General features: G+C 43.4%; 1 protein-coding gene across 2 annotated transcripts in view; it reads left to right on the plus strand.

The window, feature by feature from the left end:
- The window catches only part of LOC106649562 (dipeptidase 1-like), a 43,928-nt gene extending 29,376 nt beyond the window's left edge, over positions 1-14,552 (plus strand). For both annotated transcript variants that reach the window (XM_023457529.1, XM_014367015.2), the window contains exons 4-8: positions 608-1,045; positions 4,013-4,274; positions 9,529-9,613; positions 9,859-9,934; positions 13,398-14,552. In XM_023457529.1, the coding sequence (XP_023313297.1) occupies positions 608-1,045; positions 4,013-4,274; positions 9,529-9,613; positions 9,859-9,934; positions 13,398-13,632 (1,096 nt within the window). In that variant the 3' untranslated portion in view covers positions 13,633-14,552. The remainder of the gene's footprint in view (positions 1-607; positions 1,046-4,012; positions 4,275-9,528; positions 9,614-9,858; positions 9,935-13,397) is intronic.
- Positions 14,553-17,363: the final 2,811 nt, after the last annotated feature.

Here is a 17,363-nt window from a genome sequence, read left to right on the forward strand (position 1 = left end):
AGTTTTCTCGCGCGCGCAATATCGTTGTAAAGCCTCGAGATTCGCAAGCTCTCTGCTGCTGCGCGCCAATATATAAATTAGGCCGGGTATATATCGAGGACTTTGAGCGCGCCACGCGACAATTGATTTGGCTCAGGCGGGATCGATTGTTGTTGGGCAATTCGGAATGATACTGCCGGGTCGCTGAGCTGCTGCTGCAGGCGGCGCGTCGATGGGCATATACACCGGGCAATTTATCGCGCCACGTCTCTTCGATCCCTCGAATGCAAGCTATACGGGGGAAATCGACGATCACTTGTTATCCTGCCGCTCGCTGTGCTGCGAGCGCACGTTTGTTTAACTTTGCCGGAGCCCGGCATTGGAGTGCGAGCGCGCGCGTCCTTTATAAATGTATAATACCGCGAAAACAAAAGCGGAAAATTTCGACAACTAACGAACGAACTGAGCGAGGAGATTGGACTGACAGATATGGTTAACTTCCAGCTGCGCGAGCACTGCGTGAACAACAATTTAAATAGCTTTAAAGTTTAACAAGTGTACTGCAGCTTCGAGCGCAGCTCGCTCACTCACAATTCGTCTCATCGATTTCTCTTTCCATATATTGCAGTCACAACAATTTCGCGTGGACGCTGCGCAAGCAGCGCGGCAGCACCCGACTGCGCGACGTGCCCTTCGACGAGGACCTGTCCAAGAACAGCTCGTGGGGCCCGAGCTGGCAGACGGACCTGCTGCGGCTGCGCCGCGGCATCGTCGGCGCCCAGTTCTGGTCGGCCTACGTGCCCTGCGAGGCGCAGTTCCTCGACGCCGTCAAGCTCACCCTCGAGCAGATCGACGTGGTGCGCCGGCTCGCCTCCAAGTACTCGCGCAAGATGCGCCTGGTGACGAGCTCGAGCGAGCTCGAGCAGGCCCATCGCGACGGCATACTCGCGAGCCTGGTGGGCATCGAGGGTGGACACAGCATAGGGGCGAGCATGGCCGTGCTAAGGAGCTTCCATCATCTCGGCGCGAGATACATGACGCTCACGCACAAGTGCAACACGCCTTGGTGAGTTTGCGGACCATTTTTTATCTCTCTCTATCTCTATCTCTCTCTCTCTTGCACATTATATTATGCGACGTAGCAGTAGTGGTAGAACGACCAGCAGCACGAGTAGCGACGTGCACCCAGCTGCATGGCGCGGTGGCATAATTTTACGATCTTATAACTATCCCCAGAAACTTTGCTGCTAGCTGTTCGTCGTCGTCGTCGTTGGCGGCGGCGGCGGCGTCGAATCGACTTCCGTATCGCAGCGTGGCATTATATCGGTAATACTCTAGAGGGTATTATAGTACACGAGCGACGACGACGACGACGACGACGACGACGACGATGACTACGAGGACGAAACTTTATTAATATAGCTATCGGACCTGCCGCAGCGCGTTAAAAACTACACAGGGAAGCTCGACGATGCACGCTTACTCGCGCACACGCACAGTACAGCACACACATAACAGCAGCTTACACACACACGCACACAGAGACTCGATGCTATCGAATGGCCCGATGGCCGTGTGCGCCCGTAAAATTGTTTGTGTACAATGTCGTTGCCGTTGTTGCTGTTGTTGTTGCTTGACTGGCCCGTTGTTGATTTTTTTTTTATCGTTTCGTTCGAGCCTCGGAGGGGTGATGGACCATTTTCTTCTTAGCTACTGGACGCGCGGGTATATGCTGTAACACGCTCGCGCACACGTGCACTTTTTGCACCCATGGAAAATTCAATTATTTTCAACAATGCCCCATGTGCACATACACGCACACACACGGGGCAGTAGAGATGGAAAGGCATAATTCAATCGCACTGCGAGCCCGAGTGTGTGTATGTGTAACACAGCGCAAATGTAATCTCTTTTCTTTATTTTTCGATTTAATCGAGCGCGACGTACGTTTTATTTTTCCCTTGTTTGCCAGAGCTCAATCTCTAGACGTGTAATATGCTCTCTGTACGCGGATAGTTGTAAATTAGCCTTTTCGCTTGCATGCACGTATGCATGTGCGCGCCGAAACAGCAAACAATCGATCGCGCAAAACGAAACGTACCGTCCTATATGTAGTACAGGCAAACGTCGCATATTTTACATATAAACACAGTTGGCCGCGCGCGAATTTCATTAACGCGTTGCTGCGCCATTTGAAATTTAATCTAGCTTTCTATATACTCGCGAGTCCCGCGCGCTGCATAGATATTTGTACTACATATATTTAAAGTGTGTTAGCGCGCGCAAAATCATTAACTATTTATCTCTAAGTAACGCGCTTCCGAAAGACGACGTGTAATATTAAACGCGCTTTTGAACGAGTCATTTACTCGATATACACAGAGTTGGCCATTTCGAAAACGCGATTTAACTATGTGACACGTATGTGACGCGATTATATTGCTTCTTGAGGTTTTTTGTCGCTTCGGCCGGCCCGATATCGTGCATAAATACCTGCAGAGAGGTCAATAAATTCGCTACATATACGTTACACGCGAAAAGCGCTCCCGTGTGCGTGCCATGCCATTAATTTTGCAGCTTACATTTAATTTTGGCTCCGAAGAACACACACGCATACGCTCGCAAAATGCACGCATACACATTATCAACGCAAGCTCGCGCGCGAAAAAGCTCATGCATAACGCGCACACACACACACACACAAATGCCACCCCGGGCCTTTGTTTTTAAACATCGAAAAAGAGCATCGCCGTGTAATTACTAAATACACGGTATACAGTCACGCGTGCTATAGCGCGCGACTCGTTACAATCAAAATTCATATAAAGCTCACTGTGTGAAAGAGCGTCGCGAGCACAAGCGTGCCCGAGCAGAGCTACTATAACTGCACGCGTGTGAAAATACAAATCTTTGTGTTCTCTCTCCCTTTCGCTTGTTTTTTTTTTTTTTTGTTTGTGGCCTTTTTTAAACCAACGTATATATTTATATGAATACGCGCGCGCGCACAAAATGCAATTAATTTTTGTTTTAATTAAAAAAGTTGGCTGTAAATTTTTATCTTTTTTTTTCACTGCTCTCTTCTCTCTCTCACTCGCTTCTTTTTTACATGCAATAGCAGCAACAGCAGCAGCAGCAGCACATCGACGTGTGTGCATGCTCGCGCGCATTATATACCTATATAACCCCCGTGTGCTGCCTGTACTGGGGCAAAAACACAAAAGTCTTTTCCCTTGCTTTTCTTTCCTTTTTTTTACACTGCGCCTGCAAGCTCATACTCACACACATATATATATGTACACCCACACGCACAACCTGCCGAAATTGTTTTTCTCGCCGTGAAATGACCCTTGAAGCTCCCGCACGCTCGTGTGCAGCGGCGGCAGCCATAGCAGCTCTCCTAGTCTCGAGAGAGTATTTCTCGACTATATATTACGCTTGCGTGTGTGTATGTATATGTACTTGCGCGCCTCCTCTCCGTATCCACATGTATATAGAGCACAGAAATAGACGTACGGGCGAAACGTTTAAATTAGATCCGGGGGTTGTTGTCAGGGAGAAAGAAAAAACCTACGGGGCATTTTCAGGTGTCGGGTGGCTGCCCGCACACCCAATCGCGGCTCGCGCGCGAGAAATAAAATTTGAAAATTCGTACCACCTGTGTAATATCTTCTTTCTTTTTCTTTTTTTTTATGTATTTTTACACACGTTCGAATACTCAGGCGCGTGCCAATTGTATTGGTATTTTTCAATTCATGTTTATGTAAACGCGCGTCGATCGAAGGAAGCTGCAGCTGTCGCGCGTCCACATACACGAATGTACCCTGTGCGCATTTCCCTCACGATTTACGTATACACGAGTGACCCACTTTTTACTCGCTCGTAAGAAAAATCGACATTTACGGCACTTCTAGCGTGACAGATCAGTGCACACATATATGTGGGCGCACGTGCATAAACTTTATGTAATTGATGCGCATGCCAATAATTCACGATATTTTCTCTGTCTCTTTCTCGCATGGCTGCTGCGCTGCAGGGCCGACTCGGCGATAGCCGACGACCCGGACAAGGACCTGGTGACGCTCGGATTCTTCAGCGACGGCCTGACGAGCTTCGGCAAGGCAGTGGTGCGCGAGCTCAACCGGCTGGGCATGCTGGTCGACCTGTCGCACGTCTCGGTGCGCACGATGCGCGACGCCCTGGCCGTCTCGAGCGCGCCCGTCGTCTTCTCGCACAGCGCCGCGCGGGCCCTCTGCAACTCCTCCAGCAACGTACCCGACGACGTCTTGAGAAATTTGGTAAATCGATGATCGATGTGATTTTATCCTCCTCAATCCTCGGGCTAAATATGTAATATGGAAAAAGATTTTGATCCGCTTATGTGCATCACACCAGAAATACTCGAGATAATTTTTTTTCTCGTAGCTCATCCGGGCATCCGCACATTTTGAGTCAATACTCGTGTTGTTGAGATAAGAAAGTTCAGAACCCAGATAATAAGCGAATAATCTTGTAATCCATCTTCATGATTCTTTTGTAAGAGTGAGGATAATACTTACAATAATGTTTTAAGTTCTTTTTTATGAATCAAAATTTATCTCGAGAACTAAGTTAATGAGTTCCAATTTTTTTTCTATAATAACTGATTCAAAATTAGTTAGAAGTCGTGCAATAAACGTTCACAAGTTTCGAGACTGATTTCGCCTAATAGGACGAGTACTTTATTTGTTAAATGATCCAAAAACCCGATAAAAAGCCATTAATTAATGTTCGCTCGGCGAGATGCGGCGTAACAGTTGGATCAACCCAATTAAATTATTTACATCCCAGCGGGAGAGCGAGTACTTACCTTCTCTATACATCGGTTGGTTGGGCAAATAACGCATTCGTTAGATTCCTTATGTATACGCGTAGTACTCCCCATTAAAAGTTAGAATTTTGTTTTTCAGTCATGAGAGCGATTATTTTCACAAAGCATAAAAGCCATGAGTGTGGCCAGGATTAAACTAATGTGGGTGCCAATTTCAAATTTTCCGCCCTTTGCATTTTTCAATTTTTATGAGTAATTGTAAGCATTCAAAAAAAATTCTTTTTATGATAAAGTAAAAATTAAAATTATGTGAAAATAAATTTATTTGACTCTGCAGAAGTAAGTAACCGAACTGACCCGAAAATTTCATACTTGTGGCTGTAAACAACCCATATGAAGTCACCAAAGCTACGTAGCTAAATTAAAGCACTTATAAAAAAAATTACATCTACAATATGCTAAGAGTACATTGCATTTGAGGAGGTTACTAATTATGTTGTACAATGCAGCTTTGTCAGGCTTAGTCTACATTCCGATCTTAGTTAATGTCCGAAAAACGGGATGAAAATGGCTGAAATTTGTCGCAGTTATTCACAGCAACAATACGGAGGGCTCCACAAAGCCGTTTTTCGAAAATCAGCCTGGAAAAAAAGTTGCGAAAATATACATTTTCAATGCTCGGTCGGCCAAAATTGGGGCTTCGGCATCACCTTAATCTGGTTTACAAACCATCTAGTTTATTTAAGCCAAATTTTTCTACCATACCTAGTTCAAAATCAAGTTTTGAGCCTTTCGCAGAGCTTCTTCTAGAAGGAAGTAAAAAAACTTGAATTGGGTTGCTTAGGTTACTTATGGTTACAAGTAAAAGTTCAAATAAATAACTTGAGCTGGATCGATTCAGTCACAGTTTCACTTTCATAATCGACATGAATTAAAAAAACTACTAGCTGGGCCATTTTAGTTACTTAAGGGAAGTCATACACCAATTCACTCCTCTTTGGCATTTTTGTGATATAAATTACAGTTACCAAAGGTCTCTATCTCAAAAACTCTGATCTGAGCCTTGCGCATAGTGCCAAAATGCTGATGTACAAGTTTTTTCCACATTTTTAGGGCTCAAGATGCCAATTTTATGTTGAAAGTGTAGATTGACATTTAACTGTAATTTATGTCACAAAAATGCCAAAGAGGAGTGAATTAGTGTATAACTCTCTTTAAGATTACTCATTCAAGACAATTACTTTGCGCATTTTTACACCTCCAGAAAGAGGATACAACGTTTTTTGTGACCGTTTTTGGCGCTCCTTAAAAAGTAGTGTGGGGGCCACGGCAATGAATTTAAAGCTTTTTCAAAGTTTCCTGAAAACGTACAAACATTTTTAGCGATTTCGAGAAAAGCTTTCATTGTGTTTTTTAGTAATTGTTTAATTTTAAAAAGCTTTTATGAAAGGTTGCAGTAAGATTTCTGGAAGTTTAAAAAAACTCAAAATATCGTAAATTTCAACTTTAATTGTATCCTTCCAATGGGGTGAAAAATAACTGAATAGAAACTTTTCGAAAGCTTCCATTGAAAGCTTTAATGGGTATAAGCTTTCGTACTGGGTAGGTCGTATAATATTTGTGTACACGGGAGATTAAAATGAATTAAATTTATGTGTACTAATGTAAACTATGTACGAATTCACATGGAAAATAAAGTATAATAGCGAGTACGTAATATTCCAGATTTTCATTGATTCTCATTGAAATGTTTCAGTAACTCCGATAAAATCTGGTATTTACAAAGTAATAATACGAAATTCATACATCCAAAAAGAATTTCCCGAAGTTTACGTGAGGGCATGTGATTCATGCGTTTAATTAGTGTTTCATTTCGTTCACTCATACTGTTTAGCGTGTATTGCACAGAAAAAAAGTTTGTCGGAAAGCTTTTGACGATAGATGCAGATCATTGCACGACGTTTTATTACAGTGTACGCGCGCGTGTATAAATATACATGGGCGCGCATTCCACTGTATATTCGTCGTATCAAAGCCATTAGTCGCTAGCAAATGGCTTTGCTCGTTACATACAGAACATACCGTGTACCTATATGTACAGTAGTCGAGCTATGATTTTCGATTGACCGAAAACTTCGTAAATGCACACACAAGCGGCGGAACGTGCAGCGCACACAATGTTCCGATGTAGGGATTTCTCTCTGTATGTACCGAACGTTATTTACGATCTTTCATGATGTATAAATACGAAATGATTGCGAGAGAGGAGTAAAAGGAGAACACGAGGTTTTTTTCATACGAGCGTTTCATTGCCACGTGGATAATATTGGGTGTGGGAAAAAGAAGAAATAAAATAAAATGATACACACACGCCGTGGCAAAACCACATACGCAGCCCGTAAAGCTTTGGTGAAAGCTTCGGCAAAGAGAACGTAGAAAGAGAGAGAGAGAGAGAGAGAGAGAGAAGAAAGTAAAATCCTCAAGCTGCCACGGGTTCGGGTACTTAACGAAATTTATCTGTCTTTTATTGCTTTTCTCTTCCTTCGGCACGCGTATATACATACGTATACGTACGCTCACGCAAGGAGTCAGAAAATTTACTGACCAAAACAATAGTCCCAGTCCCGCTGGACCCAGGCGGTCAGAGGTAAAGGATGCGCCCCAAAAAAAGTAGAATAAGAAGAAGGATTTGAAACATTTTAAATGTAAATTTTTGCGAGAGGAAGAGAGGCATATTCGCTTAATAACGCATTATATATAGCGCAGAGAGTGCGCGCGAGTCGCGCCAGTCATAAATTGCATTTAATTAACTCGTTAAACTTTAATCTACGTATAAAGGCACGACGAGCACGGCTTCCCCCCGCCCCCGGCCCATTTTCCCCGATGCAGTTCTAGCGCTCACGTCCTTATTTTCTATAACGCATTACGAGAAGAAGAAAATTCCACGGCTCGATATTGCTGGCCGCGAGTACTGTAAGCGCAGCAGCAGCACGACTTGTTCGTTTTCGTGGCGCGTTGATGGCGCAGATGGAGGCCGGGCGACGGGGGAGAAGGAATGATGCAAGTTTTCGGGCGCGCACACAATAAAGCAGCACTTGCAAACGATCAATTATGCCGCGGGGGCTGCTGCGCGGCCGAGCTTTTTCTATTTTATCGAATTTTCCGGGGGGCGCTCGCTGCGCGCGCGGAAGTCGCGGCGTCTCCATTGTCAAAAAGTTTTGCCTCTAACCTCGACGTAATAACGGCCGCATGGCGCTATATGTGTGCATTGTGTTTGTGTGTGTGTGTGTGTGTGTGTATGCGAGTGGCATTTTACGCATCAGATCCAAAACTTATTCCACGGTTGTACCGTCACGCTCACTTCTCTGTAGCTATATACGTATCGTTGCAACTATACACACACAGCCCTGGAGCCAAAAGATTAAAGTCTGAAGTTAAATTGCGTTATTAATCACTTTGTATCGCGCAAGTCTCTGCCTGGCCACACACACAGACATACAAACGCGCGCACACACACATGTGTGGATAATAAAACGCCTAGCGCACTGGACAGTATAAATCGTTACGAGAATTCTTTTCATATTTTTCTCTCTTTCTCTCGGTCTCTTTATTTTTCATCGCAGGCGCGTTTGGGCCAAAAAATGCGCGTCTTTTATGATCGGTTGGAGAGTCGTGTTTTGCCAGCTAGGTATACGATGAATTTCGACGTTTACTTTTCTAACTTCTCGCCACCAATGAATTTCATTGCGAGTACGCGCGATGCACGACGTTTATTTGCTCGGAATTATATCGCGCAAATAATCTTGATTTAAATTTTTATTCATATATCGTGTACGCGTATGGACGAGTGTGTGAGCATATATCGTATGTATGCAAAATAAACATCCAGAGAAATGGAGGTTGCTCTTCTCTCTCCTCTCTCTCTTCTCTCTCTATTTATTATTTTGGCCCAGAATCGAATCACTAAAAGCGAACGTACATTACTTTCGAAGCTGCAGTGTTTCGCCGGACTCGAGCTACTGCTACTACCGCTGCTGCGCGTGTAATCAATATTCAATTTTTTTTCACTCTCATCTGCAGTAGTAGAGAAGTCGAATTATACAATATTTCAGTATTCAATATACTTTGTTCGATAATGGAAAAGTAAATAAACAATAAAATACACACTATGCGTGGAAGGGGGCACGTCCTGACGTACATGTTGTAAATATTCAATGAGGACGACGACGACGCACATTAGCGTGCTCTCAGCTGCAAGTTCATTGACCTATATGAAAGCTTCCTACGTTTGTTCACCTTAATACTAATAAGGCGCCTATATGAGATCTGTAACTCTGATTTTCTGTCAACATTTTTGGGGACCGCTTGGACACTATTATTTTAATTACACGTCCTCCTGGGAATTTTCAGTTGTGTACCCCCTGCGTGTAAAATATTCCATTTATTTTCAATTGAAAAATCTTTACGATTTTTTATCTCGAAAAGAACTGCTCCGAGGAAAAATGGTTAGAATTAGTCAAAGAATGATAATCCTTTTTCCAAATGACTCCTAAGTCCCATCGGAAAATCTGGACTCGGGATCTCGCGTGATCTGCTTGCATAAGCTTATTATGCACACATAAATATCTTATAAATATAATATGAATCTTTTCTTTCTTTTTTTCCATCCTATCGTCGGCTTGCGATCACACACGCGCACTGGACTTCAAACCGCCCCCTCGACCGTCGTCATATCCATGTAGACGCTAAACGGTGGCCTGGTGATGGTGAGTTTCGACAGCGCCCATCTAAGCTGCGGAGATAAGGCATCAATGCACGACGTCATAGGTGAGCGAGCATCATATAGATATATATAACCCTCTATACTTACTCGAAAGACCTGATAAACGTTTCAGATAAGACCTCGGGATGGCATACACATATATATCTATATATTATAATGCATAAAGCTGTGCTGCAAGCCGTGTTTACGGATGGAACGTCGGCTTTTATGCGGTTGTGCGTCGAGAATATATAAATAATATTTTCATCGCTCGTCATTATCATCTTCTTCTTCTTCTTTGTTGTTGCAGCTCATATTAATCACATAAGGAAAGTAGCCGGGGTCGATCACGTCGGACTCGGCGCAGGATACGACGGAATATCGAGGTGAGAAAACTGGCATAACAATAAAATAATTATGCTACCTTTTTTATTTTCTTCCCGTGCAACATCTCTCAGAGCAATTTGCAAATCAAGTTTTTCTCTCTTTTGTGCTCTCTCTTTATTTTTTTATTCACTTCACTCGAGGACGATTTTCTAAATAAAAATCCTTCTCTACCCTCGATTTGCATAAAAGTTCTTTACGTTCATACGTATTACTCTCTGCTTCTGCTGCTGCTGACTTCTTAAAAATTTCAAAATTCTTCTCTTATATGCTCTGGGCGAGCTGCTGCTGCTGCTGCTTTTGCTACTACTACTACTGCTGCTGCTCGTGCCACGCTATGTGCGAGTGTCTATGTATGTATGTATGTATGTATGTATAAGCGGCCGTAAAGTTCCTTTTGATACTTTGTATGTGCTCGTGGAGGGGTGAGTGCCGAAGCTCTCCTCTCTCGCAGCGCTGAAGAGTCAGATCAGGATTTTATTACATCAATTTTGTAAAGGGTAGATTCAGCAGAAGCAGCAGTAGCAGTAGCAGCGAACATCGCGCGCTTATACGTGTACTTTACAACCCTTGAAATTTTTCTGTCAAATTCACTCAACGTGCACGTAGCACACAGTAGGTAGCTGAGGCTTGGACCGACGCGCACGTCTGGCCAAAAGAAGATAAAATTTCGAAAACTCGATGTATAATTTAAAATCGCGTCGAACACGCGTGTGTGTGTGCGCGCGTCACGATATCCATCGATAACGAAGCAACTTTCCGGAAGGAGAATCGATTCGCGTACTCGCCGTGCGCGCGCGCATCTCGTTTAAAAAAAAATAAAAACGCCATCAAAACTTATCCTCTTTTCTTGGCTCTCTAGCGCGAGCTGACGGACTATGCGAGCTTTATGTGCCTCGCTTGCTTCTTCTTCTACTTCTTCGGGTTCTTCTCCTCTGTACAAAGATTCAAAGAAAAGCTTCGTCCACTCCGCGACTTTTCTCCCAGGTGAATGCGAAAAATCCACTTCTCTTCTTTGCTCGAGAGGATCCTTTCATAGAAATAGTCGTTTCTTCTTGCTGCGTTGGCCACCACCACCACCAATGGCGCGAAGAATTTGATAATAATTTAGCCTGACCGTTCGAAAAAAAGAAAGGAATTATTGAAAAGTGTATAAATAAAGTGAGGCATAAAAATAACTACAAGTAAACGGGGTTGATTCTCATTTGGCATCCGAAAACAATTAAAATTGAACTTGTTGAACAAGTCAGCAAAGACGAGACGACGCGTCTCATAAATTAACGTCGACGAAATTAAGCCGCGCATGTTAGTGGATTTGACGCGCGCAGCATACACACACTCACGCACACGAATAATGCGTGGTCGGACGAGAACGATCCTTCAATGCCAAATGCAACGTGGTTTACTTTGCCAATGAGATGTTTCGAGCTCGAATATAGTAAATTACGAGCTCGCTGCAGCGATGTTATTTATTTTCCCTTTTTTTTCGTAATTTTTCATTTCATTATAACTAATATCGAGATGTAATGTAAATAGCTTTTTTCACCGTACCGCTTTTTGTAATAAAATTCGTTCCATTTCCTTTTTTTTTGTTGTACGTAAAATATCGAGTGTACACGATTTTTTTTCGTAAACACGGTACAATATTTTCCTCTTGCAAGTCGTTTCGTATTTCTGCGCATTATATAAATATCTGTTCTCTTTTTTTTTTTTTTAATAATACAAATTATTTGCTTTGTTGAACAATGTTTTTAATCATCGCGTTGATTGAATACAAACCTATCTGCTTTCGTTTTTTTTATGTCCCGATACGCAAATTTTCAAATTCATCGGAATCACGTTTTTTTTTTATTTGCTCGCATCAGCAGCAACAGCGATCGAACGTAAACATCGTATTCACTGCTTGCACATGAGGTATATAAATATAATACATGCTTATGATCGCGAGGCACATAAACGAGCTCGGTCATATATGCGGCAGATATGATTCTCGGCTGAGGCACGAGCGTCCGAAAAAAGAACAGCTTCGCGCGGCCGAGCGTAAAAATAGAAAATTTGCACAAACCGTCGTAGTGTGCCATGGTGTATAGATAGAGAGAGGAGAGAGCTCCTCTGAATAATGCAACAAGCTGTTTGTACGAAATTTATAGGAGTCAATGTTTAAATTTAATTCAAAATATATTCCAATGTATTCCAGCGCTGCTCTACCTACGTTTATATATAGTATATCGCGCGAGCGGGCGTGGGCAGGCAGGGAAACATATTTAATGCAAAAGGGCAGGAATTTCTCGAGTGTTGCTCTCGCGTGCGCGCAGGGCTGAAGGTGATTCCATGCTCCACGGTCCACAGTCGGTCGTGTATATATCTATATGCGCGAGAATATTCTGTCTCTCTTTTGCGCACAATGCGAGAAATTTCGAACGTTGTGCGCCCGGCCATATTATATGTATATAATACGGAATATCTCGATGGCTGTATAAGCGACGAAATACATGTATATGACAGTACGTTACCTATTCAATATCCTCGACGAGCTTTCGCTCTCTCTTCCTCTCCTCTTCCTCTTTCCCTCTCTCTCTCTCTCTCTCTCTCTCTCTCTCTCTGGGCTACATTGTGTTTATGTTGTATTGCACTATAGCGCGATGTTTTATTAGGGCTTTAACGTCCAGCTCGCTCGAGCGCCGCGAAAATTATTTGCCGTATATATTTCGTGTCTCGGACGTGTATTATGAATTACATGTATATATATACTGCATATACAGCCCACGTAACTACGGCCCCGTGGCATTCGAGCAATTCCATTTATACAAAACGCGAGATATGCTGCGTACCATTTCTATGCTCGAGATGTGCTTTTTTCTTTATTAACTAATTTTAACGGCGAAATCTTTTATCTTTGGCAGGCAGCTATATGGACGAGTATAGTGAAAGACAGAGAGCGAGAGAAGGGAAATAACGCCTCGAGCTTGCGAGCGTGTTGCAAGCGCGATTTGCAATTTAAAAGCTGTAGGAGGAGGTGGCGCGCTGCTCAATTTACAAGTCTGCACCCCCTTAAATCCCACCGCTTCGCTCTCTCTCTCTCTCTCTCTCTCTCTCTCAAAGACGAATTGCCGAGGTTATAAATAACCGATCGTATCGGCTGCGTGAGAAGATTTTTTAAGTAGTCTCGCGATCGCGCCGCTACCGAATATAGAGGCACGCGCGCGCTCGAGAGAGGAGAGAGCTGATTTAGTGGTTTAATCCGCGGTAATGCATACGTAACGATAAGGCCCCTATTTATATAGCTCTCGGGCGAGCGCGCGCTACTCATGACGACAGTGATTTACATTTTTTTTTGTTATAGAGCTCAGCTCGCGCACTGAATATCAAGTATAACGATAATACACGTCGTAGCTGCAGCGGTGCAGTCGATGATCGTTTCAATTGATATATATCATTATTATAATCGCACTTTTGACTTTGCAGCCCACCGAGCGAGCTGCCCGACGTCTCGGGCTATCCGCTGCTGTTGGCCGAGCTGACGCGCGACCGTCGCTGGCCCTCGTCCGACATCAAGAAGCTCGTCGGCGGCAATCTGCTGCGCGTCCTCAAGGAGGTCGAGCGCCAGGCGACGAGCTTGTCGAATCAGAGCCCCGCCGAGGAGTGGATACCGCGCGAGCTCATCGAGGACACGGCCTACTGCAGGTATCTCGGCGTCTGAGATATCATTATCTCAGGCATGCTAGCTCAGTATATGATGATTGTTTATTATGTACGATAAAAAAAATTTCTCCGAGGGCCAATTTACGCTGAAAAATTTCGAGTTATATTATATTTGTTCGTATGCGATGCGAGCGTATTTCAAACGATCGCCACTCGTATTTGAATTCGAAATAACAAGGACGAGCGTACATAAATATAATATATATAGAAATCAATAATTGAATATTACACGATGTGTAATATAACTGTATAAATATTACATTGTTATCGACACTTGTTTGATGATTTTCGACTCATAAATATAGGAAACATAGAAGATGTAGATAAAAAAAAATAATAATATATAGATAATTCAATTGTTTTCTATTCGATTCTCCATTAGATTTTGAAGAAATATAACGTTGTTGTGGCCGACGAATTCAATTGTGATCGATTTTATTAATGGTTGTTCATTCCTCTATCTGTACGTTTGCGTGTTTGCGTGTATGTTTGTGCGTTTTTGGGTAAATGAGACTATGTGGTGTACGCGACTAATGACGTTTGTACGAAAAATGCCAAAAAAAACTTATTCACGCGCACAATAATTACTTGGACTGGCAGACTTTTTCTAAAAAAAATCTCAATTATAAATAGAGTGATGACGAAGCAAAAACCGAGTATTAACGATATGATCTATATCTTGTGTTACTCGGAAAAGCCGGTATACATATTATTAATTACATTATATAGATAGATAATAAGAATGAAGAAAAAATAATAGTTAAACATTACGAATTGTTGTACACGGGTGATAGCATTTGTTACACACTGGCTTTATAATAATTATGAAAAAAAATATCACGTACTGCTGGTGGCGATTACTTCGACGAATGTGAGTAATGCGCGAACTAGTTTGTATTTTTGTGTAAATAAAGAGACACGCAGCAGTGCTGTAAATTGATGCCTATTGAAAACCTGTCTAGAAAGCCTTTTTAGTTATCCGCTCGAAAACCTGTCTCCATCTATTTATTATTATGCAGCGCAGTCCGACTTGGCGAATCGATGTCAAAATTGCAATTTCACTCGGCTATAATTAAGCATCTGGAGAAGCGTACACATACGCCATACGTCTTCCTCGAAAAGCTCTCTGCGTCTGGTAAGAAAAAAAAAAGAAGAGGTAGAAGAAGGAAAAGCAGATCGTGTCTGCGAAGTGCACTCGGGCTTAAGAAGCTTTGGCGCGACAGGGGTTGCTCGCGAGCTCGCTCACGAAAGAGATCATTTGTCTAAAGTTTTGCAACGCGCCGAGGCCATAGTTCAATTCATCGACCCAAAGAAAAGTCATTTTTCCTTCTCCTTGGGAAAAACAAGCTAGCTCTCTCTCTCTCTCTCCCTCTCTCTCTCACGGAGAGAGAGGCATTAAAAGCGCGAGCCGCTAAAGTGAGAGATATCGCGGCCGCTTCGCGCCACTACTACCTCTGCTATAGATATATCCAAAAACAAGGGAGAGTAAGGTGGGTATTGAAACACTATATAATAGAGAGAGAGAGAGAGAGCTTGAGGGCGAGGAGGAATCAAAAGCCACTGATGCATTCGAATATGATACGAAAGGGCAAAGTTTATTGCTGCAGCTTCGTGTATATACCCGCGCGGGAGTATAAGATAGATAAGAATGGCTCGGGCGAATTTGCCCTCTTTCTCCCTCTCACTCTCTCTTACGGCTCTATATCGTGCGACGCCAAGACGTGATTTATCGAGAATATCGCTCGCAGGCATATCATTTTACTGCCTTCGTGGCATGTACGTAACGCAGCAGCAGCAGCAGCAGCAGCAGCAGCAGCTCGTAACTACTATAACGGGGTAAGTATATCTGCCCTGCATATATAATGTAGATCTGTATACCTAATTTCGATGCTTCAGCGTCTGCGTAGATATGTATGTTCCGTGGATAAAGCTCTACTCATTGAAATATATTATATTCCTCGGCGTGCGGCAGAAAGTAGCTTATCTATCACATCCCCTGCCACGCGGAGCGCCGCTTACGCGCGTACACGTGTATGTGCAGCTCGCGTCGAAGCAAATCTCGACTGCTTGTTTACCCGTTTGTGCATAGTATACACGGATATCGAATCGCGATCTCTTCTTTCCTTCCTCTGTGTGTGTGTTTTTTTTTTTTTTTTTATACTGACTCCGCTTTGTAAAATTACAAGCCTCCCTGCCGCGCGCGCGTAACGTTAGAGTAACTTTTTGATTGAGAGATCATTTGTATGTTTTGAAAATTGATCTCCCTTCAATCGTTGATTTTTTTTCTCTCCCTCGTTTTTTTTCTCCTTTGCGTCGAAAACGCCATTTTCACCATATAATACAGCGAGCGACTCGAGCTTGCGCGTTGTGTAAAGTTAATTCTTATCAACACGCGACTACACAAATAGTTTGCGCGAGTAATTTTGCAACTGACAATAGGGTCCTCTCGCTCGCTCTCTCACTGGTCTCGCTGTATACTACGCGACCAAACTCCGAATATATACTCGAGTATATATACAAGCTTTAAGCGTTGCAGCAGCAGCAGCTCTTATTTACCTCGACGTGGAAGGTGTGCACGACTACTGCTGCTGCCATATACAACAAACAAAACTCTTATACATACGTATATGCGCGGTGCACTGCGCTAGCTTGCATCTCTTTCCGCAGCTGCGCGCGCGCGCGCGAGCACCGAGGCTCGAGTATTGAAGTCCTGTCCCGTGAATTTCTTCCCTTTATACACAATCGCGTGTATAGACGGAAAACTTTTACATTTTGAGCCGAGGAATTCGTGAAATAGAAAAAAGAAGAAGAAAAAGATATCACGCCAGTGCGATTGCGCTCACAGGCGTGTCTTGTGTTTTTTGACTGCGGCTGATCTCGAGTAGTCGAGCTTCGAGAGCTTTTTGTTTTCCTTGTATTGCACCAAATGCCGGAGTACGTGTAAATATCCTCCTCCCATCGAAGGATAAACAAACAGCTGCTGCTGCTACTGTGGCAGCAGTACTCGAGAGAGAAACCAGCCGATGCTTTTATATATTTCATGCCCAACACGCGATCGTGTGTAGAGTGCGTGCGTATGTATGTGCACGTGGGTTTCACGCTCGACCGGTTATCATTGCAGCTCGAGCATTGTTCCCGCAAGCACAGTTGTAACTCGATCAGTTCTACACATTGCGCTTATAATGCCAGCAAATCGGGGGAGTGCATTGCACAATTTTCTGGCTAATGTACGACACGCATAATTATTGTGCCAACGAGATGGCTGTTTTCTTTTTTACGTGTAATTATAAGCTTTGCAGCCGTGCCTCCCTTTATTTAAATTTAAATTAAATATAAACTTATGTTTGTATGAAGAGAGAGAATTAAAGGCAGGCGGCGAGCTTTTCAGCATTGCAACTCGACTGTTACAGTCGCGCTTAAGGTACGACAAACTCTCTGCACCGAGAGAGAGAGAGAGAGAGAGAGAAAGCTCGAAAAAGGGGTGTGAGATGATTTATTCGCTCCGACGCGCCTTGAGAAACCAAAATCATTGTTGTGCGCTTGCGTCAACGCGGCATTGTTGATACACAAACGTATATATACGCATTCGTGCACACATACACGTAGAAAATCACGGTCAATTCCGGCGCGCCCTGCTGCACGAATTTCCTCCTCCGACAACGACGACAACTTTTTGACTTAATAATAATTGTGTGACTGTATGCATGCACGCGCGCGCGTGCAAATATA

This window comes from Trichogramma pretiosum, unplaced genomic scaffold (assembly GCF_000599845.2).
Source record: "Trichogramma pretiosum strain Unisexual culture from Peru unplaced genomic scaffold, Tpre_2.0 scaffold43, whole genome shotgun sequence".
Lineage (NCBI taxonomy): Eukaryota > Metazoa > Arthropoda > Insecta > Hymenoptera > Trichogrammatidae > Trichogramma > Trichogramma pretiosum.